At 39.9% G+C, this 27,018-nt stretch overlaps 1 protein-coding gene across 1 annotated transcript; it reads left to right on the top strand.

Moving 5' to 3' along the window:
- On the top strand, positions 1–26,895 carry rnf24 (ring finger protein 24). The gene is made up of 6 exons (XM_035166062.2): positions 1–531; positions 12,943–13,092; positions 15,805–15,847; positions 16,717–16,758; positions 21,303–21,382; positions 22,499–26,895. Exons 2-6 carry the CDS (start codon positions 12,950–12,952, stop codon positions 22,638–22,640), a joined length of 450 nt encoding a protein of 149 aa, XP_035021953.1. The 5' UTR covers positions 1–531; positions 12,943–12,949; the 3' UTR covers positions 22,641–26,895.
- The last annotated feature ends 123 nt before the right edge of the window (positions 26,896–27,018 follow it).

Here is a 27,018-nt window from a genome sequence, read left to right as displayed (position 1 = left end):
CTCTCTCGGACTGGCCAGCATCACCCTCCACGTACACGCTGTCCTCCCTCCCGCAGCATTCCTACCCGCCTCGGCCTGTGTGTACGCGGGGCTGACCCGCAGAAGGAGGAGGAGGTGACATCTAGCCTCTGGTGGTCGTGGGCTGGTTGCAGACGTTTACGTGCGGACCGTGCAGCAGCAGCAGGAGCAGATCTCCAGCGAGGAGGAACCATTAGTGCTGTGTTTTATAATTCAGGAGGGGGAAGTCACGACCAGAGGAGCCCCCTCTCTCCCCGTGTTTTGTTTTCTTTCTGCCTGTTAACTCCAGACCCCTCCACAAACCCCCGACCGCCACCGCCACAGCCACCATCGTCACCGGTACCGGCGGGAGCTGTGTGATGAGGTCGCCCTGCAGCAGCGGTTCGGTAACGCCAAGATAAAGCGGCTGTTTTCGGTTGTTGCTGTCGGGACGGTGCTCGGCGTCAGCCCGGGAAAAGTGAAGAAAAACACCGCAGGACAACGAAGCTGCTACCGGGGCTGAGGGAAACGCCGGTGAGTGGATGCTTCAGTGTCTCTTTACCACCGTTAAACCATCGCTGTTAATTGACGAACTTGATACTGACGCTATCACACATCGGTCAAACGTGTCATGTGGAAACTATTCAACCCCGCGAGTCGATAGAGATCATTTAAAGGACTTTCCGGAGGGGTGTGCGGCTGTCCCTGCGTTGACTTCACCTCTTAAACGGTTCGTTTTGTCTCAGCTAACTTGCTCCACTCGTTAACGTTGAGTAAAGCTATGCCAGTCGCAGCTAAGGTTAGCCCTCGACGCTGCTAGCTGCCGAGCCCACGCCCAGCTGTCGCCCCATCCTGCAGCGAACCCACCGATCGAACCACGCCAGGAGTCGGTGAGCCGCGACCGAACCATCCCAGAGAGACACAGCAACACGGGGGAATCAATGCAATTAGCGCCCGATTATAACCGATAATCGATGATGCGGTGGCTGTCATGGTCCAAAACCGCACATCCCTCGTTATCGGTGACAGGCAGCCGCTGTGGTTTAAACCGCTGCTCGACCAGCGGGGGGGAGCGCATGGTTGGGAAACAGTGGGGCTTTCTCTGGGTTTCCCGTCAACACTGACAGCATTGTGTGAGCTGCAACAACGCCACAGCCCTGACACGCTAATCCCCAGTGGGCATTGGTTGGCAGCAGTGCGGGTGTGAGTCTGTTCACGTTGAATGTGTCCATGCACTCATCCAACTTTCTTTGTATGGCACCCACCACCCGTGTGTTTGTCTGGGATGGGAATGACTGTGGTCTCTGGGATGCAAGTGGTGTTAGTTGCAGCCTTGATGATGGGTCTTCATCATAATTCCTAACTCATCTTAACCGCATCTATAATCGTAAAACGGATCATAAAGCTGCTGAAGGCAAATCCGTGCTCTCAGATTTCTGATAGAGGCGAAAGGGGATTGTTGATCGTATGTGGCAGACGCTGGCCTCCACCAAAAGTTCAAATCTGTCGAACCTTCTGCACATTGGCCTCTGAGTGCGAAACCAGGGACGGCTCTGTGCACACGGCCGTACAAACGTTCCCAATGCAGCACAAATAGAGTGGTATTTTGTATCAATAAGTTCAGAGAATGTTTACGTGTAACTAGCTGGACACCCACTCGGACACACGACTCGATATCCAGAGCGGGATGAGATATTGATCAGTGGTGTTCCTACTGAACTGTGGATGAACCTTGCAGTGCACAGGTTGTCAGAAGGATGACTCACAGGAACACATTCTGGTGTACATATAGCATGAGTGTGTTTATGTTCATCGAAGGTCTGAGGATAGAGGGTTTCGTGCTTTTAGATTTTTGACTATATAAATCAATTTAACTTGTATTGAAGGGGGGTTATATGATTAGAGCCCTGTAGAGTTTATGGAAGACTGCACTGCAAAAACAGTGATACCACTGAAAATTGAGAAAATATTAACTGGTAATCTGCCTGAATTTCCGGAGCTCGATAAGCGAAGCAAGCAGACTTTATTTATGCAGGTCTTGTCAAAACAGAGGTAATTATTCACAGCATGACTTGCTAAGAAGCACACAGAGAATATAAATGAATGAATGCAACCCTACTTTTTCCTCAAATGTGCTGAATACCTGATCCAAATGGCCACACATAAAGACAGAGTGAAGTGGGTGTGAATGTCGGAATTGCTGGTTTTCCGAAACTTCCAGAAATGGTCAGAACTCCCCAATCCCCATTCTCGCATTAGAAAGGTGTCGGACCATCTGACAAGGATTTTGGATCAAGTCTACTTGCCCTATGTGTCAGTCAAACACTTTCCAAAGCAGACAGCAACCCACCCGACGGTTTCTGTGACGGTATGGTGCTGGTTGTCCTCTGACTTGACAGTTTTTCTAACAGAAGATTGTTAATGGTTGTTCTGGTATTTAGAAGACTCGTGCTAAACGTCTGTAGATATCCTAGGGATCAGCGGTCTTTCTTGACACCCAATATTACCAAATGTATAACCACCCTCCTGTGGGGGAAGGGATTATTTATAGTAAGATTATCTCGCTGGTAAACAGCTTGTGAACATCCACATACAAAGAAAAGTAGTCATCTACAGCTTGGGGGATGTACATACTTCATACTACTTCTTTGTTAATACTAGTTGTGTCATTTTCCACCTTACAGGAAATGTCCACTACTGAACACTCATGATGTTTAAGGATCTTACTTAAGAGCACTTGTGTGTCACATTGAAGGCAGAGTTTAAATATTCAAATCCCACAGTTCACAGATTTTAGCGTCTTTTTAAACTGTCTTGGTGTTCCAATGTACACATTACACTTGAGACATGGGTGGTCCAGGAGTGCTCCTTCTGACTCCTCAAACTCCTTCAGTACAGCCAGTGCTCACATATAATTAAAATACATTATGCACAATTAGCAAGAGTGGGAAAGAGCATGAGGAGATGTTAATCTCCGTCATGGAGGTTATGTTTTTGCTTCTGTCCGTTACTAAGCAAAACTATTGACTGGATTTATGAAACTTGGTGGGATATGGGCTAAGAAAGTTCCCTGTAAATTTTGGCCTGGATCTGGACCAAGGGGCAGTTCCAGGAATCTTTATCACTTTCTTCTGCATTTGGAGAAAAGGCATTTTTTGACATTTTCACAGATTTCTCATGGAATTGTTAACGGATCTTGATGAGTGTGTGGGGTCTTTACGGAGGTACGTGCCCTACTGAGTGCCGTTCAAGTTAACTATGAAATGCAGTTTTGCCTTTAGGTTAGGTGCCAGGTCATTGGTGGCTTAATGCAACTTGTTGGGTGAGCTGTGAACCCATAACAAATCAAATTGCCCTTTGTGTTGTTATTAGGTCGGCCAGTCTTTAACTTTCAGAGGTTAATTATTGCTGAACATGCAATTTGCTTAGGTGTGGTCCAAGTAGATTTTCATGAGAACCACCCACAGAGACTCACCACTAAAGCCCTTTGGTGATGACACCTTTTACTTTGTCAACTTGAGCTGTGACATGGTGAGACTGTGGGTGGCAGCCATAATGTGAATAAAAGAAACGGATCCACTATTCATTAGGTTTTTGCCCTTTGCCTCAAGCACAAAACACATGGTCACCTCAAGCGCTGTCTGAGAGTAGATGATAGAATTTAGTCAAAGTGTGTGAATTATGTCACTGTAAGTTCTGTTTTGTCTGGGTTAGACTATTTGTTTATTTCCTGCAGGTCAGTAACAGATAAGCCAAAGAACTGATATGACTTGTATTGGGTGCGGGTTGTTTTCATGCTTCAGCTTGACTTACTCACCCTCACATGACTACAGGTTTTATTTTTAGTGACTTTGACCCTGTACGCTGTAGACAGGGGGTCCTGTTTCTCAGGTAGCCTTAAAAAGACACGGTATACGGCTAGTTACAAATTGAGTATCATTTTCTGAAGTTATACAGTTTGAAAATGCTTTTTTATTTTCAAATTAAATCATTCAATACTCTTATTTTACATGTCAGACAAACCCTGACACAAGTGAGAATAGAATTAAAATGAAGAAGAAAGTAAAGGGTTGACATTCAGATAGTGAAAGTTCTTGAGCTGACATGGAGCATTGAAAGTAGGACAAATCCTTATAATAAAGCACAGCACTGGAAACGGGAGACAAGAGTGCTATGGGACAGCTGTGTGTGTCAGTTCCTCTTGTTTGTGTCAGCTTGTGTTACTGTCAGAGTCCACTTGGGCTTCAAGGGGAGGGAGAAAGAGCAAGTTCAGAAAAGCTTTTCTTTTTGTTTCTATTTAGATGAATTCAGTTGATGATTGATCCTCTCCTCTTTCACAGTCTGTATGTTTTAGTGAGCTGTTGATAGTTTGACTGTTTATATTTTATTGTAGAAGGTAACATATCCAGCCAGGTAGGGATTGATTACATATAGTTACAAGATGTTTAGTTAATTAATTACACATAAATGTATTCTAACAACCTAACAAGTCAAGGGTAGTTTTGTTTTCATAGTTTCAATTATTACAAATGTAATACATTGGCTGATTTATATTATCTATTCTACACTCACTTATAATACACCCTTTTATTAAGTATCTGCAAACCACCTTAGACTGGAAGTACCTACTTACTGGGAGCTCAGCATAGATTAAGAGACAGTTCAAAACTATAATTTACTTTGCTTTTGACTATATTTTCAGAACAGGGTTAGGTCAGGGTTAGTCTGGAACTATATTAAACGAACAAACTGATAACTTCAGCCTTTGATTAGGGGTGTAACGGTACACAGAATTCGTGGTTCGGCACGTACCTCAGTTTTGAGGTCATGGTTTGGTATGTTTTCGGTAGGTTTTTCGTGACAGTAGAAACAAGAAACAGAAAAAATTAAACAGATTTTGTATTATTTTTTTATTTAACCCTGGTCAACTATGGTAACTGGTTAACTATAAGTAATATAACAAAACAAACACTCTAATAAATAAAAAGAGTAAAATAAATATCCCTATAAGGTGCAGCATATAAGAAATTAACGTTTGCACGGAACTCGTTTTTTACTTATCCAACTAATGTTAGTGTTATTCCCAATGTTAGCGGACATCACTCTGGTGATGCTGTTTCTAACGAGTCGGCATGTTTGATGTACAACCAGACGATTGTACGATCTACTCATCTATGTCCGTCGTCATTATAGTTGACTGCGAAACTGAGGTGTTCCCACACAGCAGACTTAAATGATGATTCACACTCCTGTTTGTCTGCGGTCGCTATGACCACGAGCCTGCAGCACATCAGGTCCTTTGCTAAAGTTGTCCCTTTTGAATTTGAGATGCACACAAACATTGTTGCTATTAAAGGCAGATTGCATGTATGGAATAACCAGTTACTGATAACATTAATGTGACACTTATTACAAAAGACCAGTGCCTTCAGTAAAAGCTTTTTAATAAATACGTTTCCCAGTAAAGTCATGATAACATGTACCATTTATTATATGCCAATGCATGTGCTGGACAGTACATTGAGTGATACTGAATGTAAATCAGGTAATTACAATTCTATAAGCAGCTGACATTACGTTGACCAAGGTCAGCTCTACTCAAGTCCTGTGTCTCCCACATCTCCATAACTGCAGTCATACTTACAGCGACCTACTTACTGTAGAACTTGGCCCAGGAAAACAAGCTTTTAGTAATGCATATTTCAGGGCTTGAAGTGGAGACACTGCCGGCTACTTTCATACAGTAAGTAATGGAGTGCGTGATCATCAATATCATCATAATTATTCATCTCAGGAGGAAGCATGATCCAGCTCTGTGCATTATCTCAGAATTTAAATGGAGAAATTTGTTTTTAGTTTTTCAAAGTGAGAGAGAAAGAGAAAACATTGTTAATATGGTCCAAATATTATAAAAGAACAATAAACTGAAGCTATTGAAGCGTGTTCTTCCATTTTAGGGCAGACAGTCAGGGGAGCACTACAGATACATGTACCTTACTTTGAGTAAGGCCCTGTATCCCGTGTGTGTGTGTGTGTGTGTGTGTGTGTGTGTGTGTGTGTGTGTGTGTGTGTGTGTGTGTGTGTGTGTGTGTGTGTGTGTGTGTGTGTGTGTGTGTGTGTGTGTGTGTGTGTGTGTGTGTGTGTGTGTGTGTTCATTAATGTTATCACTAGGATCTTTTCCAACATAAACACTGACCTTGTCAGGACCAGTGGACCTCATGGGGACCTATGCTCTGTCCTGAAGAGGCAAAACTTACTTTGCTGTTGAGAAAAACATGTGCATTTACAGAATACATCAGATGTAAATGTTTTCATTATTTATTGTTAAATTCATAATTTTTATTAATGTATCGCTGGGTGACACCCACTTAGGTGTTATGTACATTGCAAAATAGGCTGATATCACTAGATAGCTTGTTTAGCATGGGTTCAGATGTATGAAGTGAAATACCATGTTGCTGTGCTGAAAATTTGCTGTATGAGTCAGTATCATGAATATGGAAATTTCAGTTCCCACAGCCAGCACATTTTGAGGAGTCTCTTGCTCTGCCTCTAAGGCCCTGGTGTTTGTTGCTACCCTTTGGCATATTAAGTTTCAGATGTGCAAATCTCATGGCCAGCCCTGGTTGCTAGTGGAAATTTCCACTTCTTATTCTGGCTGCATCTTGTGAATGTACTGTTGAGGGCTGATCACATGGGAATCCCCAACAGAGCAGATATTTTGGGATTGGGAAAATGAACTCTTTTGGTAAATCCAATTTAGAAAGTACAAATGGACAGAGGCTACTTATTCCTAATGGCAGTATTCCTCAGCAGCGACCTGAAACCCATTTTCTCACATGACAAAAATATTCAGAGGTCATCATTTGACCATGTAAGTGTTTAACAATGGTCAAGCCATTATTGATAATGATCACAGTGTAGAAGAGTCCTGAAGAGGATGATGGGTGGATGAACAGCATGTTTGTTATGTTTGATTAAGCTCCACAGTCCTCACCCTGTAGGTGTATGTGTCATTTAATGCTGAGCAAGGAGAAAAGGAGCGTCCTTTGATACGATGTTAAAGAATTATTGTCGAATAGTTTGTTGAAAGAATTGAGTGTTCTACAATTGTGTCTAGCCGTCGTGTATGTAGGTCTCAGTGTTTGAATGGCTGTGTAATGATCCGTATAGGTTGAATTTTTTTCGAGCCTGACTACATTGTTACTGGCTAATGTGTAGTAGGGAAATGACTCACAAAACCCATGATAGATGTCACGTGAAAGGTCAGATGTTTTGTCTGGAAAGGATGGTTATGTATAAACCTTTCCACCTACACATTTTGGACAACTAATGATTATTTTGGATCAATCTGCCGATTGGTTTCTTAATCAATTCAATTGTATATAAATCAACAGAAAGACATGACATCATGAAGTGCTCGTCACTATTTCCCAAAGAAATGGTTGACAAGCACTTAAGAACCCAAAATGTAAGGTAATATGTAATATGAAAGGTCTTCTTTTGCCCGACCAACAATACAAAACCCCCAAAATATATTCAGTATATTCAATTTACCATAATGTTTGACAAATAACAGCAGCAAATGCTGTCATTCTTTTATTTGCCAAATAACTTTCTTTTTATGGATGAATAGATTTATAACCATATTTTTGCAACTCTACATCTACCAAAGTATGCTTGGTTAAAGTTGAGTGTCCAAACATGGGGTTTTATACGCTCTATATTTATCTACATTGTTTGACTTGATGCTGATATCATATCACTGAACTTGGAAGTTAATTCATCTTTGAAAACGAAAGCCTGCATACCAACATGTCAAATTGAAACTAATCTGTTACACAAATGACTCACAGGGAAAGTTCGGAAGTGTTTATGGTTAAACATATGAAAAGTGAAACTACTAGCAGCAAACAGATGGAAAGGTGTAATACTGGGGCGTTGTCTTTGCTTCCACAGCTCAGAGTTCACATGGACACCAGCAGCACATGAAGGGGTTCTATTCTGTGAAGGTTTCATTAGAAATGAAAAGCATTTACTATCACTTGAAATGTCTCTTGAGCTAAACACTATATAATTTGTATGTTAGTCTGTTTCTCAACCTCAGGTAGAAGAGAGAGAAGAGTGAACATATTATGTTCAGTGACCTCAAAATAGAAGTGGTAAAATATGAGGGATGTTGTGTATCTTCTGTATCCTGCCGCACTGACTCAATCGATCTCATCTTTACAAAATATGATTCTAGATATTTATTAGTAGGCTTCTTGGTGTTGCCTAAAAGCTGCTTTTACATGCATTTGTGTATAGTGTGATTATTTTTCATGTCCAGATGTACGAAAAACTAGCAAACCCTTGATATGAAATAGCATAAAGAACACTTGAAATATTTATTTTCTGCATCTTTCCCTGGTGATGCATAGGTTTTCCGTGTTAGTACAAGCTAAATTTGTCCTTTCAAGTTGTCCCTGCCCCTTTTTTCATTTTACAGGAAACAGTGAATGTGAAGAGTGATTCACCCTCTCACTCCCTTCCCATTAATGATGTGCTGTGAATGGTGTTGTTGCTGGTTATGTAATTGGGTGAGGCCATGTGAAAATGAATGATAAAGGCAGATGGTTGGGATGAGGAGAACAGATGAAAGTCACGCCTGCCATTTTTCAACCACAGGGCGCTGTTTGTTGCCAAGTCCTCACATTTATTCATAATCCTGTATTATCCTCCCTGTGACACACCTTCACAATATCATCACATTTTCCATTGTGCTATGCAATTTTAATGCCTGGTGTCTGCACTTATAGCAGTATAAAAGAAATTGGTGACAAATTAAAGTAAGCTCAGAATCAAATCTGCCTTCAATGAGTCTTGGCATAGCCACAGCATGTGGTTCACATTGTTTACATCTTGCCAAACCATTCAGTGACCCCTTGTGGCCTGTATATATGTATCTGCTTTAATTGTGTTTCTCCACAAACTCATACAGGGCATTGTTTGTCATCTCCCGTTTGTTCCATGATAGTTACTACAAGAATTTAAATATCGTATTATTCAATGTCCTAATGACTTTGTTCTCGTTGGTGAATTTTTATTATCCTTTTACAGTCGCAGTTTGGCAGAACACATGGGTTCATCTTCTAACTTTTGTGGTATGTGGGTTGCTTACTGCAAACGGGTTGGATTTCTAGATTGCTTGATGTACCCAACATCCTCTAGGTCAGCGAATCTTGATACTATATGGGTGCTGCAGGGAAGAAGACTTTTTAAATCTGTCCTTCAGTCTAACCTGCATTTGCAATGACCAGCATATCTGCAATGACATACTAACACATCCCTAACACTTAGCACCTGACTGACCCACATGTCTATCCCATAGGATTTATGCAGGACTGTTATACCACCCGTGTCTGCTGTAGCTGCCTCGGATGTAGGAACTGAGTTATTGCTCAGCATAGAGTCAACCTGTCGACTGTAATAGCACCACTGCAACAATTTATGGATGTGTCAAAGATCATGAGGTCATATTATGCATTCAATATATACGCATGTATGTATACACAAGGTTGGCTGTGTTTTATGAGGTACAGTGGGTTATCCACTAACATTCACTCCATACCAAAGTGTCATTGGGCAAGACACTGAACTCTTAACTACTAGTCTGTGTGAATGTGTGATAGTAAAGCACACCATATAGTAGCTGTAGTGAATGGGTAAATGAGACTTGTAGTGTAAAGTGCTTTGAGTAGTCAATGACGAAATGGAAAAACGCTGTATAAAGCAGTCCATGTACACGCATATATGTAAAATGATTCTGTTTACATTCTTGTATGATAAAGAGCAATGTCTGTGAAGGATGCTTTGTCATAGCCTCCGGATTATTTGCTACATTATGTCCACGCAGGGTCCAAAACTAATTTCTGGTCTGTCTGCCATTTGGTGGAAAACCTGAAAAAATGTACGGACCAAATATTTTTCAGTCAGCCACAGAACAGTGTAAGGCCCCGAACAGACAGAGCTTCTAACCGGCAAAATATGAGGCACATATCGCACTGGCCTCTTTGTTGAAGCCTACACATAAAGGAAAAACAGCAGTGCAGTGAGTTTTAGCTTGTGTCCTTTTTTTGCTGTTGCTAGGTAACCAGCGAAACACCTGTCCTTCAGGCAAACTGTGATTTTGTTGTGGAGTATACTCGCATACCTGTACATAGTATTTAAATGTAGATGCTACATAACTGAAACTTTTTATATCTCAATGTAGACCTGCCATTTGCTTACATCGGTGGTTCGGCTGCAGTGATTATAGAAATAATGAGATCCAGGCAAAAGGTTCGAAAAGGAAAACTACTATTTGATTTTATTGGAACTAAAATCTACATAGTATACATTGATAATGAAACTTGCTTATTGTACAAAGTAATAGAAATGACAAATGTTGTTTCTGCCTGGTCCGTAGAGGTAAGATGGATCGTCAGTGTTGGTCTCAAATGTCTCCAGAGGCACCTAAGTGTATGGAAAGTGTTTGCTCTGCAATATGTTTGTGTGCTCAGATAAGCAGGGAGAGGATTGCTGTGGGTCTGTTAAGATAGAGACATCAGAAGGAGTCAGAGACAGAGGGGACACATGGAGCCTTATGAACAGGAAAGAGAAAGGCTTTGGTCCAAACATGTCCAAATACAAGAGCCAACCCCCTGACAAGGCTCTCAAGAACTAGTCATGTCACTCAAAGGTCTGTGTGATAGATCTATTCACTTTTCCACTCTTGAGCATGAAGGCACCGCTCAGCTATTAGATACAAGTAGTAGTTGTTACTTTTTGAGGTCGACACCAATCTTTGTGTTTTTAAAGTAGCTAGAGAAGAGTAAATACATTGTTAATACATTGACAAAAGTCTACAAGATTACTTAATTAGCCACAGTGAATGTTAGTTAGTGTGAGATACATTTAGCTCCATTTAGCTGCGTGTTCAGATAATCAGAGGCAGAGGGTCGTGTTAGGAGGAATGACACAGACTTGATTTCAATATGAAGTGTTGAAATTTGTATGTGATTGCATAATTCTATGGATGGGAATCTCTTGGTACATCACACTTTGATTCAATGCATAAAATGGTTATTGAAGCATATTGACGCATGCACTTTTAAAAAATATAAATCAAGAACAGGATTGGAATTCATTTATATTTTGAATTAAGTTAAAGGAGATATACTAGGCTTATATTCACATTCATTTGTGTTATTATACATAAATTCATTACCACTGTTAATACACAGCAGCAATCCTATTTGTTTCGCACATTAGCTCCAAGCTGTGTATGGACACAGTCTTCCAGCCTCCACATGAACCTCAATGGATGTGATGGTTCTGTCTTTTGACTGTTTATTTTGGCTCCAACATCAGCAAAACATACCAGTGATATTTGCATTCAGTACATGCACACTGTGCTTTATTTGAACAGTGCCAAACCATTTTGTGGCCCTTTACCCTCATATATTTTCTCTTCTGTTTACTAGTGACTGCATTTGTTTTGTGCATTGAGAGCTCTTTGTATGTAACATATAAAAATAGTAAAAGAAAGCAATCTGTTAAACGAAAGTCATAGTGAGACACTAAAGAGAACTTAGTTAAATTACAACTGCTGTCATCCCTGGTGTCTGATATCACGAGCCAGCTGTTTTACCAAGAACGCTGTCCTTGTGTAAAGTTAGACAGAATCAAGTAGATCGTAAATGCCAAATGACACTGTGCCAACTCCTTTTAGGGGAGACTAGTGGCTCCGCATTGATGCGCCCGTCATGACTGCCAATATCAGCAGGAGTAATGTTATATTGAGGCTTTTGAGGATAATTTTCAGAGAGTGTCCTATTTCCCATAGTGAGACACCTCCCTTATATAACTGAGAGCAAAGTTTTGGGTCACTGTGATACAAGCATGATGCAATCGTGAGCAGGAGGGGATTGTGGCCATGGCAAAACCCACAAAACTTTCCACTGTCCAGCAGAGTGAAGAGGAGTTAAGCTCTTGGCGTTTTGGAATGGGAGGGGCACAAGAGGGGGTTACCAAATAAAAGTTGTTCCTCTCCTCCCCATGTCTCGTGATTAGAGGTGGCACAAAGACTGATTAACTTCAGTAACACAGTACTTTTGTTTTTTTAATGAGTTTAGAATTGTCATGCTGGTCTCTGAATAGATATTGTATTTATTATTTATATTGAGATTGTGCAATAACAGATAGTATCTAATGGTTTCTGCAGGAGCTAGCCCATTAGCCTGTTAGCATCCACAAGTAAACCAGTTGTTAGTTTGGAATTTGTCAGTTTGTCACAGTGAGTAAATCCTCATGATCAACCAGTAACTGTTTAACTTTCTGCTCACTGCTCAGCAACAATGTTTCCTGTTGAGTATCTAGACTCTGGCGGCCTGCCATTTTCTAATTTGTCCCACCACAGTTTCATTATGGACCAAAACTTACTTTTACACTTCTCATGATAACATGAGAGATTTCTATCTTGGTGTATGCAGCACTATTTGCTTGCCGCTAGCTTGAGCTGTTGCACTACCGGTTGATCGAGCTACTGCATGCTCACGCTATGGTCCATAACGTTTTTACTGTCCATACAGAAAAAGGCCTGCAATGCAGTTGTTTCCCTCACATAAGAACTTATCTTTCACTCTTCAGTCTGTTTAGCTGTCTCCCGGAATCTGTTGCCAGAGTGTCCTTTGTGCATGTGCACCCGTTACTGCCATGGGTTGAAATAATTCTGTGAGAAATGCTGCTGAGCTACCTGATGTTCTCTGACAGTTTGTTGACCATAAGCTTCAAGTTGAATTAGTTAATCAACTAAATGAAAATCTGCCTGAGATGAGACGGGCTCAGAGTAAAACCGAAAAAACCTGTTCCTGTAATGTTAAAATTAAATTAATGTTTATTTGTCATTTGTCTCCCTCCATCCAGAATATCCATGAGCTCCGATTTCCCACACTACAGTTTCAGGATGCCAAATATAGGGTTCCAGAACCTTCCCCTTAACATCTACATTGTGGTGTTTGGGACAGCCATCTTTGTCTTCATCCTCAGCCTCCTCTTCTGCTGCTACTTAATAAGGTAACATCCATGCAGCTTTGAATTAAGCTTGAATTCTTTTGTCGTTGCTTTTTTGTGTGGGTTAGTGGCAAAGTGTCATACAGGTTTTTTTTCCTAATGTATTTACCCTCATTTCTCACTTTTTTATACAGGTACAAAATTTACGTGTGAAATACAATTCACATGTTTTTGTGCAGAGAAGATTTTGTGCAGTCTGACTTGAAGCTTTGAGCTTCGTACCTCTTCTGACGAGCAGGCTGTCAGTACCAATACTTACGTGAGACCTGAAAATTATAATGAGAACTGAATGTTTCTTCTCACACACTGTTATTATGCAACATTCCTCATAACAGCACATTTACATTTCAGGTGATGTGGGTTCATGTATTATTCATCCAGAAGTGTCTTTGTGTATTATTTCACTAGCTACTGGAGGGTTATTTCTATTTATGCATAAACAGGATACATTTTCAGGTTTTTCTTAATGTAATGGCTTTTATTAGTGAGAACTCAGTATCTTGTAGTATAAATAGCAGAAACCCTGCAGTGAAGATTGGCACTAAACAAGTCTGCACACAAACAGTTTTATGACATATCTAAAAATCATATATTTTCTATACAAACTACTGTATGACACTTGTCACTATGGCTTTTAGCTGAGTCTCAACTAAAAGACTTTTCTGTTTTTCTTTTTAGAAATGTCTTTTTTTGTACGTGTTTGCTTATGGTTCTTTCACATAAAGGAAAATGTTTCAACAGCACAGTTTGGAGATGGTGGCTACGATACAAAATTTGGTGACTTGATAAACTGAATTGATAGTATAAACAGTAATATGCTGAGATCCAAAGCTTGTCGACATTATCATGGTCACGGCACTTTGCGTCAAAGAAAATAGTAATAACCCTTTTTTTCCCCAAGGGCCTCTTTACCTCCCTAATTTTCTCACCATATTCCTACATTATATATCATATACTGTGTTCCCACAACTCCATCAAACTGAGAGATGCTTTGATGCAGTACCATGATTCAGTACTTAAAGTCAACATTGCTATTTAGGTATTAAAGGTGAAAGACAAAAGGCATCTAAAGATGCAGTCTCCCAAAGGAACACGCCCCAAATTACTTTAATCATATCTCCCATCAGGCATGAAGATATACAAAACTCATTGCTGATTATTGGTCTTCGACAATTAGTAAGACCGGCGGCTAAATTTAAATTTTTTCAGTTAAAACTTTATAGACCGCCTGAAAGTAAACGTCGTACTTTTTAAAACAGTAATCATCACTGCTTTTTTTTTTCCAAGGATGGGTGATTGAAGGGACCGTGGACTTAACATATTAGAGTTTACATGTGATGGGTTGTTAGGTCGACAAAGACAAACATGCACGCAGGGGTTGACAGAGGGAAGTAACTCTCAGAAATACTCAACCGCCTCTATCAGTGAGTCCTCAGGCCACACACACATGTGTGAAATATGCAATGCAGCAGGCAGGAGGAGTGAAGGGTTTTTCCTGAGCACTTCTGTCTTGAGGGAGCAGAAAACAACATAAACGGTTATTAATGTGTATTGTTAAGAATTGCAGAGCAGTTGCTGAATCAGTCACCTAATATAGTCATTGCTTTTCCTGTAACATGTTATGTGTTCATGAATACACCAACATACTACAGACTGTAATGGTGACTGACTTTTTTCATTTTGTATTTTCCATTGACCACTGTCAAATCATGAAAATGATGGTTTAGAGAGGGACGTCAATTTGGATGCCTGTTTTTAATTCTCAGCAGGCTTTAATCTTCACCCACTTTGAAAAAGGGCCATTTTGCAACACCCACACCAGTAATCCACGATCCCCCTCACTCTTGTCCACTTGTGTCCTACCTACCCTTGGGAGTCTCTGCACCTTTACCTGCTGACCTCTTTCAAAATGTCAGTTTCTCTCCTAGACTGTGCTGCTTGTTTTACAGATCCCTCTCACTCTGCTGCGAGAGGTTAAGGTTACTTGTTATGGAGGTAAATCTTACAAACCTATGAATTTCTTTTATCTGTCTTGCTCTTGTTTTCTTTCCTTTTCTCTGTATATATTTTATTCTCATCCTCAGTACCTAGAATCACTTCCTGTTTTCCCTTCATTCATTTAGTTACTTTGCTTTTGCTCAAGAGCTTGATGTTAACTATAAACTTCACTTTTAAAATCTGATCCAGTGTATTTTGGGAGATATTGTGAGTTAATGTTTTACACTTCAGTTCAGTGTTTGTTTTGACAGGAAATCAAGTCCTTATGCAATCCCAGAATGATGCCAGTTAATATGTATCTTGGCTGACTATTGCATGATTAAGCAAAGAAACATTTAACAGTTTAAGTCTAAGTCTAATTTTATTGTTATGTTTTTACTTCTTTCTTTGATTAGTTAATCCAGTCAATATTTATTCAGTTATTGGCTTATGGTTGTTTTGCCTGAGGCAGAATATGTCTTTGTAAGATATAGGGCCAGTATATATATATATATATATATACGTCAAATTATTATGATACTCTGTATGGACTTTTAGATTTTAATGCCTATTTGTAGACTGGTGTCTAAAGGCAAGTATTTATAAGGAGATGAAATCAGTGTTTGTCGTTTCTCACTTTTTTCCCAGGATGTATGGATAGATTGTCTCTGTTATGGTGTCTGCTGGAGATGGTCACTCAATAATCAAAAATATGTTTTTGTTTTTACGTTTCCCAAGGTTACGGCACCAGGCGCACAAAGAGCTATATGCATACAAACAAGTAAGCACTCCAGTGGCAAACACGCACACACACACACACACACAAACAAGCATATCATATCAGAGATGAAGTGTGAGAGTGATATGAACTTGTGTGGAGAAAATCATCTATATTCCCCTCTGGTCCCAAAAGGTCTGTTCAGCTCTTGCAGTAATTCATTTGCTGAATCTTCTGGCAGCTGCAGGTATTTTCGAGGGTTCAGCTGCTTAAACTATTTCAAAAATCGTTAGCGCCATTTGGCAAGCATATCTGTAATACCAAATATTCTCAATTACACTTGAGCTGAAGGGAAGCAAGTGGCTGTGCTGGAAAAAGTGCAATTCACAGTTCACTGGAGGCGTTTCAGAGCTGGGGGCGTTTCAGAGATGGGGGGGGTATAGACTGAAAAGAGGGAGTGACGGACGATTCTCATATCCTGGAATTATGTAATACTAGCATGCAAAGCCACCCAGTTATTTCAGAGTTGGCCACATCTGCGTGCACACACACATTGCACAAACTGGCATGGTAGGTGCTAGAGTCATCACCAAGTGCTATAACTGAAGTATTTTTTTTCCGCTGCATAAATTATTACCTGCCAGCTAAAAACATAAACTCGTCCAAATCCTCTGTGAGTTACGTAAGATCCTCAAGCTCATGTAGTACACACACACACACACACACACACACACACACACACACACACACACACACACACACACACACACACACACACACACACACACACACTTGCTAGCAGCGACAGTATGTTATGGTAAATCTTATCTTCTTTTGTGTCCTTTATTCGGCCTGACTGGTCGATTTCTCATCACACACTTGTTCTATCTGTTAGTTGATAATCTGTCCCTGTCTCTTATTATCCCTCTCAGGTCATTCAGAAGGAAAAAGTCAAAGAGCCAAATTTGCATGAGGTAAGCACTTATCTTCTTTGTTTAGTTATTATCAGTTGATGACACTCGAATTGCAAAAATTGTTCCTTATAACACAGAATATCTAGTGGGCAGAACGTACTGTAATGTAGCTTGACAAGTACAGACCGTACTGCTCTATCACCCAATTTTGGACTAACTGGTCATGTGTTACTTAATTTGAATAATGCTTCAGCCTTAATATACAATACACTTAATGTAGGTCATCCTTTCTTGGTTGCGTAAATTACAAGGAGACCCATAATGTGCTCGGCCCTTGAATAATTTCAAATACAGTGCTTTGGCCTGAGACTCTGAAGGGGCAGTTTATGTGTCGTGACCATGAAGGTCATTGGCCTCAAGGTGGACAATAAAAGCCTCTAAAAGGTACAAATCACTGTTTTGTAGTTTGCATCAGAAGGGAACATATGTGTCATGTCTGAACATCTCAAGGCACAATACTGTTTGCGCGATCTGTGCAGCTCTATAAACCTCAAGGTTTCTGCGATTGTGTGGGCCTCTGTTTTCAACTGTTTCATTGGCTTTATCTTGTTTTGCAAAAGAAAGGACATACACATTATCTTTCATTTAACATTGAGCAAATTTGCCTTGACACAGTGTCATGTGAAAGCAAGCATCTTGTGGTTCAGTCATGAGCGTCCTCCCTACCGTTTCTGTTACCGTTACATAAGGCTGTGTGTCAGCTCAGCTTGGTTGGAAAATTACAGTAGCAAACAGCGTGTAAAGCAACAGCGCTGGCTCCGCAGCGGAGAAATTGTCATCGCCAGCCAAGAGCACCATCCAATTTAACATGGCAGTGCAAATGAAATGTCACCGATAGCATCTTCATGCGTGCTCTTGCACAGGGTGAAACGCAGATTATCAACAGGAGTGTAAGAATTTCTCAGTGTCCCTTCAGGCTTTTTTTATTATTTATGTTATTTGTAACTGATAGAAAGCATCAGAGGGAGTCATGTGAGTGAAGGCTGTGACAGAATAGCCAAGCTGTATTTTAAAAAAAATTTTTTTTAAAGACAATAACATACACACACCCGCGTGGCCGCATGACCCAGTTTTAAAGACTCCCACACCAAAGGATCTGCACAGATTCAGTCTGTAGAGTATGTAGAAGGGGAGTGATAATATAGGATCACTTCACTGCTCAAGTCATGTTCAAGTGTAACCTGAGCAGTCAGGAGTTAGGAGATCACTGTTCTTTTTTTAGTTTGAGTTAGACCCCTGCCTTCCTTTGACTCATTCATAGGTTTTGTGCAATGAATACTATCATAAATAATTCAAGTCATAAAAAATGGCATCAGAGTTTACAGTAGCTGCTCATTGACAGTTTTTCACAGTCTCAGTTACAAGCGTACATATGTGTAAACAGTCGGCACATGCAGCAGATACTCAAACACCAGAGCCCTCAAACAACCAGGAAACAGAATTACAGTAATATTCCACTGATGGTGATGTGCTCTACAAACGAGCTGGGGCATTTTTTATGCTCATTTAGTTTGCTCTTACAATTGTAGTGCAATCAGTGTCTGTATTACCTATAGTCAGCAGGTCATTATTAATCAGCTACTTTGACAAACTGCTGTAATTTTGAGCATGAAGGAGAGATTAAAAGGCACAGTCCAATGGGGAGATTTTCCTTATATTATTATTATATATTGTTATTATTATACATATGTTGTTAAGTTCAGAAAATAACAATCAATATATGAATCAATATGTGGCGATGTTGAAATAGAAATAGGCTGGCAACAGCTCTTGTGAACATATATCTCAAGAATGCCTTGAGGGAATTTCTTCAAATTTGGTACAGACATTCACTTTGACTCACGGAGTAACTGAGTAACATTTGGTGGTCAAAGTATAAGGTCATGATAATCTCACAAAACCTATTTTTCTCTTGTGAAGGGTGTTACCTTCAGAGGGCCTCATGAAAATCTGTTCAAATCTGGCACAAATGAAAGATGTGTAAACTTAATGCAATAAATATCTGTAATCAAGGAAAACACAAAAGACATGGACTGATGTAGAATGACACATAAAAGATAAGTCACAACAATACAACACACACCAGGACAATAATCCATACTCGAGTGAAGTGAAAGTCAAGTGAAACTGGGTCAGTGTTTTATTGGTATTACATTATTGGACTGTTGATGTTTACTGCCCGGACATTAGTGAAGAATGCATTACTTTGATTGTGAAAACTTCTTAAGGGATTTTGGTCAATAGTCTGTCTGCTGTTGCTCAGTGTTTATTTCTCAACATCGTCAGACTTGTGGCATTTTTAATGTATGCATTGGTGACCAGAAAGTAAGGTTAGTGCAGCTTCATGTGTGTGTTACAAAGATTTCAGGAGTTTAACCAGTTCTGTAAGACTGAGTTACATAAATGTTCTCTAGGCAGAAATACAAGTGTGTGGAAAGAAAAACATGGAAGCAAACATGCAGATGTAGACAGACAAAATGAGAAGCAATGAGTAGTAATTTACCTGGTAATTATTCTTTATGCAACAGAGAGTAATAGGAAAGTGAGTGTGACTGATATAGAGGTGTTGCCATGGAGCCAGGCAACATGTCCTCATCATTCGAGATCTAGAGGGAGAGGACACATTGGCCTGAACACACATTAGTTAACTAGCGTATATCGTGACCACACATTTTTTCTGAGGATTATTCTGAGCCTTTTACTCAATTTGGATCAATCATTTTTGAAGGCTGTTACTTTATAACTTATTTCTTCTAAACATTTGTTTCGTTACTAACTTGTAAATTGTGTTTGGTGCTTGACATAGAAAACATTTGATTCCTCTGAACCTTGAATCTTAACATATTAGTCTTGATGGGCATAGGTTAACATTTTTACTTTGATCAAGTTCGTGATCTGGTAACGATTTTCCACAAAATTAAGCTCATGTTTTTTGCATGGAGTCTTCGACTAAAGCTTACGGGATTAATTGATTTAATCGGGGGGAAAGAGTTTCAGTCAAAAGTTGGCGAAGGGTCCCGGATCTCGACTGTGAGTGAGACACCGCAGACAAGGCACTGAACAAAAACACGGATCTATTCACCAATAAAGAGAGCAAAGCAGAAGTCTTTAAAAGTCTTTACAGAGGATCGCTCTGTGTCCAAAAGTCCTCGGGATAGAAAGCTAGGAGCCCACATGCTGCTCTTTTTATCCTCACTTGTCCATCCACTCCCCATAAAACAGAGCTAAGAAAAAGAAAATCTCTGTGGCTAAAAGGGGTAATTGTTGCAGAGTTAGACAGCCACAAAAACCTGTTTGCCAAATTAAAAGCTCTTTCATGAAAGCGTTCCCCCCCCTGGCTGGATGAAGTTTAGTGTGAGGAGATTTCCTGAATTCTGCTGATTATTGTCTCCTTTCTCACAAATCCAAATATCTAGAGCCTTATGCATAAAGTAACACACTCTCATTGTTACTACACATTCTAGTATAATATAATACAATATAAATATATTGTGGCGAGAGTGTAGTCAGATATGTGCTTCCTATGTTATCTACCAAGGAGTCACCAGTGGAGCAACAATAATGAAAACTCCATCATGACTCAGCAAGAGGCAGAGATAATAGAAATAAAACATCTGACTATATGACCCTTAATCTCGATAAACAGATTCTGCATGTGAATATTCAACAGGCAAGATTTTGGGGCTTAAGGGGTTTTGACCTATCATGTTGGAGCAGGCTTTGGTTGCCTGCAGGTAAACATTGACCGAACTGCATTGGCTATCGTTTTTTTGAATAATCTGCATTCATAGGCAGATAGCTGTTAATAGAGATCTTCCCTATAAAGTATCACTGTTTGTGTTTTGTGTAGAGAAACATTTGACTAGTGTAATAAGACTCTAAATAGTGCACGAAGAGTCTTGGCCTGGATATCTGCTGTTGACATTGGAATTGTATGACCCTTATCTACTTATGTTGACATTGTCAATATATGTTACAAACTACCTCCAGTTGTTTTTCAATATAATGTAATCAGTCTTGAATACGATCTGTAACAGCGATGCTCTATCTATGTCCTAACTCAGTGGAGAACCATGAAGGCCATGCTTTTGTCTATGCCTTCATAGACTGATATGTGAAGATTTTTAAATTGGTCTGATGTGTGCTCTCCATATTAGTCAGCTGTCGTGTGGCAGAGTTTTGAATAAATTGCAGTTCTTTGTTTTAGGAGAGAGGAGAGCATTGTCTGACCTGCTAGTTGTAGAAGCGTGAATTAGTCTCTCAGTTCCACTCAGCTTTGCACCTAGTGCTCTAAGTTCCCACAGTCTATGTGACAATGAAGTTTCACGTAAAGATTTTGCTTTGTTGTTTGTTTTTACTTTTGTGCGTGTTGGCCTATTGTCTTCCTCCGTGTGTGCTTGACCTTTGCTATTTGGATCATTTGTTTCCAACACATCAACACAAAACTAAGACTGAGTGCCAAACACCAGAGAGGAGCCAACGTATTTAAAGATGTTGCACCACCTTCTTCTGAAAATATCTCTGACTCTCCGTCTCCCTTTCAGATATGTGCGGTGTGCTTGGAGGAGTTCAAACAGAAAGATGAGCTGGGGATTTGTCCATGTAAACATGCCTTTCATAGGAAGTAAGTATAAGGTTTTGTTGACTTTCATGTACATGCACACACACACACACACACACACACACACACACACACACACACACACACACACACACACACACACACACACACACACACACACACACACACACACACAGAGTAAGGAGGAGAGTGAAGGACAAATCACAACCCACAGTGAAACGATGTGAGAAAAATAACCTTTCTGCCAAAACAATGAATAAAATATTCTCAAGTCAGTGTACAAGTGCAGAGTGGGTTAGTGTGCAACCACAACAATGACAAAAAGTTAATGTGTGTATGGTAGAAACTACACATGAAAGATTGCTTGAGCCAACTTCCTCGCACACCTCCCCCTGTGTTCCAATCATTTCAACTGAGTTGTTTATATCAGCACGACACCCCCCTTGACCTAGTTCTTTTCCCCCAGTTGCAGCAAGAGTGGTCACTGCTCAATGAATCTACTGTATAAACACTGCTTTTAGTGTGTATGTGTGCTCTTGTACAGCTATCTTTGTGAGGACCAGTTTGAGTCTACAACCTACGGAGGACATTTGGGGAAAGTGAGGACCTTTTTGCCGGTCCTCACTTTGTGACCCTCCCTTTAATGGACTGTTTGGGGGTTAAGACTTGATTTTAGGGTTAGGGTTAGAATTAGGTTTAGGTGAGGTTAAGCGTTAGGATTAGGCTTTTAGTTTGGATGGTTAGGGTTAGGGGCTAGGGAATGCATTATGCCAATAAGGGTCCTCACTAAGACAGCTGTACAAACGTGTGTGTGTGTGTGTAAAGCCATGTTGTTTTACAGTGATGAGCAGTAAAGAGCATGCTGGCTTCTCATACTTTCATGAATAATACATAATGTCATATAATGCTCATTCTACCTGTGCTTTTGAAAATCACTACTCAACTTTCAAGAGCTCACATTGACAGCTACATTACTGTTTTGGTCGTAAGAAGCTAAATAGCTTGGTGCCAATATTGATGATTATAAAATGCAGTATGACATAACATAATATATGTTCAATTAAAAAACAAACTAAATCAAGGTTCCATTTAGTTTCCTCTGCTCGTGTCTGTCCTCCTCACTTGAACTCTGTCCCTACTGTGCCCTCTCACTCCCAGGTGCCTCATTAAATGGTTGGAGGTGAGAAAAGTGTGTCCACTGTGCAACATGCCCGTGTTGCAGCTCGCTCAGCAGGCTGGCAGCACGGACCCCGCCGTGCCAATACAGCAGCCTCTGCCCGGCATCGAGAACCTGGTGTAGCAGACTCACATCCTGTCAGACAATACACCACGGACACACAAACGCACATCCCATCAGTCATACTCTCACCTGCACAGGTACACTTTGATATGAGATGGCGGACAGACCGGAGAAACTGGAGTTACAGCGGCGGCCAGGGTTGACTCTGTTGTCTTTCCATTGGTTCACAAGAGGATTTCCTGTTATCAGCTCGGACTGATAATCAACTATTTTCATGTTTTTCTTTTTCGCGGACAATGAAGAAGAGTTGATCTAGAAGAAGCTTCTTTCTCGGCCATGATGTGGTCAATAACTTTTTCACAACCAAAGCACTTTTCTGGGAACACCAGCTGAAGACCTGGATGAAGAAAAACACAAAAGCCAAGAACTACGCTACGCTAAAATATATATATTTTTTCTTTCTTTTTTATTTAACAAGCACTTTACAAGAAGTCAAAACTTAATTTCTTGTGATCGTAGTAGCAAGGTCATGTTTTTGTATTTTACCATTAACTATTATTTCTGTGCAGAGTGCAAAGCCAAGCGTTTTTATTTTATTTTAATTAAAATATAAATATTTTGCAAAGGGACAACAATATTTACACCGGTAGATGTCAGGAAAATTTGGACGATGGTTTCTTTTCGAGTTGCACACACGAGACAATAACCTGAAATCAACCTCGAGACTTTACGTCTGACTAAATGTGAAAGATTTCAATGTGTTGAAACCCACAATTTTACAAACACGAACACTAACACACTGTTTGTCATTCACAACAATGTTTGCATTGTGATAATCCTTTTGTTATCTTACTGCCTAAACACAATGGTGATACAGTGAACACATTTTAAGTTCACTAAACAAATTTACCTGGAAGATAAACACTCAAAACACCCTTCAGGACCTTTTCCAACAGAAAATCTGTGATTATCTGAGCAGTATTCATGTGAACAACCTGGTGCTTTGTGCATAAACCAGTTGTACAGAACAAACACCAGTAACGAGGCAATATTAAACAAAAATCCATTATATGACAAACGTTTTAGGTTTATTTTTGCTCTGCTGCTGCATTGCTTTGTTTTATTGAAGCAGAGCTGCGTGAATATTACGATGGCTTGACAGTTAACACTCTTAACAAAATAAAGCAACAAATGTCAAATTGTTATTTTGATATATATTAAACTAGCGTCACATATCCTGCTTGAAATGTATTGACAGTTAGTTCTAGGAAGAGATCAGAAGGAACCCCCTCTTTGCTTCTACCCTTCAGTCGAGTATTTCTATTTTTTTTATTTTTTTTATTTATTACAATTTCTTGGTACAGCTGAGTTGAGTTGGATGATTTGACACCTGCTCTCGGCAAATCATCAGCATATCCTTTTGCTTAAGATACACACTACTGTGTAAAATACATACAGATGCACCAAGGAAGAGGCAGCCCCCCCACCCCCCCCAATACTCACACACACACACACCTCACATGGGCTGCCAGAGAGTCAGTGGTCAGCAGATTGTAATGAAGCAACACACACACACACACACACACACACACACACACAACCACACACACACACACACACACACAGTTCAGCTTTTCTGGCTGCAGTATTCTGGTGCTTTCGCTTCTCTCTCTCTCTTTCTGTACAGTACAGGGAAGCTTTTTGTTCCGTGCCACAAACACAGGAACCCTGAGCCTGGCTATTGTGCATGTTTTTGTTTTTTCTCTCTTTAGAAGCATTTAGTAAATGTGTAGTGGGGTAAAGCGCTGATGTGAAAGGCAGCTTATAAAAACCTCGCTTCACAGTGATGAACCTAAGATAAATTGGAGATTATCAATAACCTGTGATGAGATAATCAAATATTATATTTAAAGGTACAATCAGTGATCTGAGGGTAAAAGAAAAAATAGTCCCACTGACTGAAAAATGAAATCGGCAATGAAATACATTAGACACATTTTTAAACAAATGTTAATTCTGAAGCTGTTAGAGATTTGTGTTGTTGTTGAAATTAACAACAAAACACAACTACACTCCCTATTCAACAAAATGGAATTACCTCCACCAAGGTCCAACAGTACCCTTATGAAACCACATTTCAATTTATTAGATCCAGATTTCTATCTGAAATCAAACTAAGTACCAGCCCCCTAAACATGTCTTATTTATTTCAAGATGACAGATTATTATTATTATTATTATTTCACAGATTATTCTGCAAGAAATCCACGAAAATGTTGAAATTTTTAATCTTGCAATTTTAAAGAAAGTGAAAATAAATTCCTGGATCCACCCCTGATCCGCAACAAAATTCAAAGGCTTCTTACTTTGGTCATTCCCCATCCCAGTAGTTTTTGCATAATCCTGCTAATTAATAAACAAACAAACACGAATGAAAACATAACCTCCTTGATGGAGATAACTAAAACTCTACGGCTTGAAATAACTTTGTGAATAAACAGCACCTCAGATTCAAACATTAAAATATATACTGATTGTGTCTTTAATAACACAACATTCCTAATAAGATTATATTCTCCAACACCAAATACTTTTATGGACATATCTGCACAGGTTCCCGTCATTTCAACGCCTTTCACCGTCTGCGGCAGAGAAGCCTTGTTGCTCTCACCTCTGTGGTTTGAGTGTCGGCCCGCACCCGACTGCGACAACCTTCGTCAAATGTCAACACTCGGATCAGAGCAAAAACAGGATTTCTTTGTGCTGTGTGAAGCATTTCAGTTGATAGTTATCATGCCCTAAAAGATCCTCATACATTCTACTTCGCTACGCCCTCTACTGATGAGAAAACTATTGACGCCTACATACAAAATATGATTGATGTTGCCCACATTAGCCTTATTTGAACAAAAACTGCCTCAATTACCAAACAAAAGACCAGGGCTGTGTTAATTGGCCATATCACAACCTCTTTAATCGAGTGTGTGTTGATCACGGGAAAGGCTGTGGTTTTATGTTGAACAAAATATGCAACATAAGGGCCTTCTGTTGTGTGAATTTTCATTTGGTACCTTCTCCCTTCTCAGTCTTTGGTTATGAAGAGGCTGTGACTGTTTCATAAAACTTAACCTCTCACAGCGAACAGGGAGTGGTCCTACATTATTCCTCAAAACTGTACATAAGTTAATAATTCTGCCACTTGTTCCGAAACCATGACACATTTCTTAGCTCAGTGCTAATAACAGAAGTCTTAAAGCTACGTTCCTGCTAAGTGTTTCGTCTTTGAATGTACGGCTCACGAGAGAAAGAAAACGAACACGAGGACATTCAATGTGTAAGCATGCTACTTTGCATTGTTAAGTTGCCACTGATATTACCATTGTTAAGTGTATGTAGACAGTAGTGTCAATAGTTGTGTTTGTGCACAAGAAAGGCGCCTTCATCTGAACTAAATGGCAGCTGAACACTTCCTGCCATTTGGGCGATCTTAAGTGTTGTGTTTGATTGTAAACACTTTTTCAACCTTTCCACCTGTACCCCCTCGTGTGCCGTCCTGATCACAGTCAACTCAAAATGTTGTCAGTGCCAATGAGAGAGAAGGTCCTGCAGTTTGAAAAGAACAGGAGGAGAGTCTGTACGGTTTTAGCCAAAAATAGAAAAGCAAACTGAGCCAGTGGTGAATATAGTAATAAATGGCTTCCCACCAGTAAAATCACCATTAATGTCACTGCTGGTTCTGACTCCATTAACTCCATTATAAAGAGATCAGATAGTTCAGTCACTTCACATGAAAACATGACCGGTACTCTGAGTAGAAAGTGACGGGCTGATTTATTAACAAACAATACGCAATTGGTACATTATACTTCCAGCGACCAGAGCATGTAGGATTCTCTATCACTGCCTCCCTGAAGTGAACTTTCTTGTTTGTATCGTGTTATTTATTCCTCTGTAACTCTAGTGGTGCCCTGCCAACTCACAAATCCCCCCCCCACACACACTTTCTCCAAACAAACCCTCCCCTCCCTCTGCCCTCACACCTTCCCCGTTTTTTTTGTTAACACTGATTATGTTTGTGGACTCTCACAGACATTGTTTGTAAAACTAAAAATTCTGCAGCAGAATATTTTTAGAGACAATTGCTGTACAGTATTTGTAAGCTCTATTTTTGTATATGTTTTTTTTTGGAGAAAATAATGTGCTTTTTTTTTCTTTTCTTGTTTTTTGCTAATTTCATGTTTATTCATTTTAGGAAAAAAGTTGCATGTGACTGACTTGAACTGTAAATAAATTTCCTGGTTTTGGAAAGATGTGACTTTTTACTCTCATGTGTGTTCATAATGTATTTATTTAAAGCTGTGTCCCTGATCATGATCTAAAGATAATAACAGTTTGTTAACATTATAGTGCATTGGAGCCAGAGTCTGCACAGTGTTGA

Source organism: Hippoglossus stenolepis, chromosome 2 (assembly GCF_022539355.2).
Source record: "Hippoglossus stenolepis isolate QCI-W04-F060 chromosome 2, HSTE1.2, whole genome shotgun sequence".
Lineage (NCBI taxonomy): Eukaryota > Metazoa > Chordata > Actinopteri > Pleuronectiformes > Pleuronectidae > Hippoglossus > Hippoglossus stenolepis.
The sequence above is the reverse complement of the archived record's forward strand: the minus strand, read 5'-3'. Positions and strand labels throughout refer to the sequence as shown.

Excerpts from the sequence above, each read along its gene's own strand:
- rnf24 (XM_035166062.2), top strand. The coding sequence starts at position 12,950 with ATGAGCTCCGATTTCCCACACTACAGTTTCAGGATGCCAAATATAGGG. Across the intron at positions 15,848-16,716 it reads AGCTATATGCATACAAACAA|GTCATTCAGAAGGAAAAAGT; the intron begins GTAAGCACTCCA and ends TATCCCTCTCAG. Across the intron at positions 21,383-22,498 it reads AAACATGCCTTTCATAGGAA|GTGCCTCATTAAATGGTTGG; the intron begins GTAAGTATAAGG and ends TCTCACTCCCAG.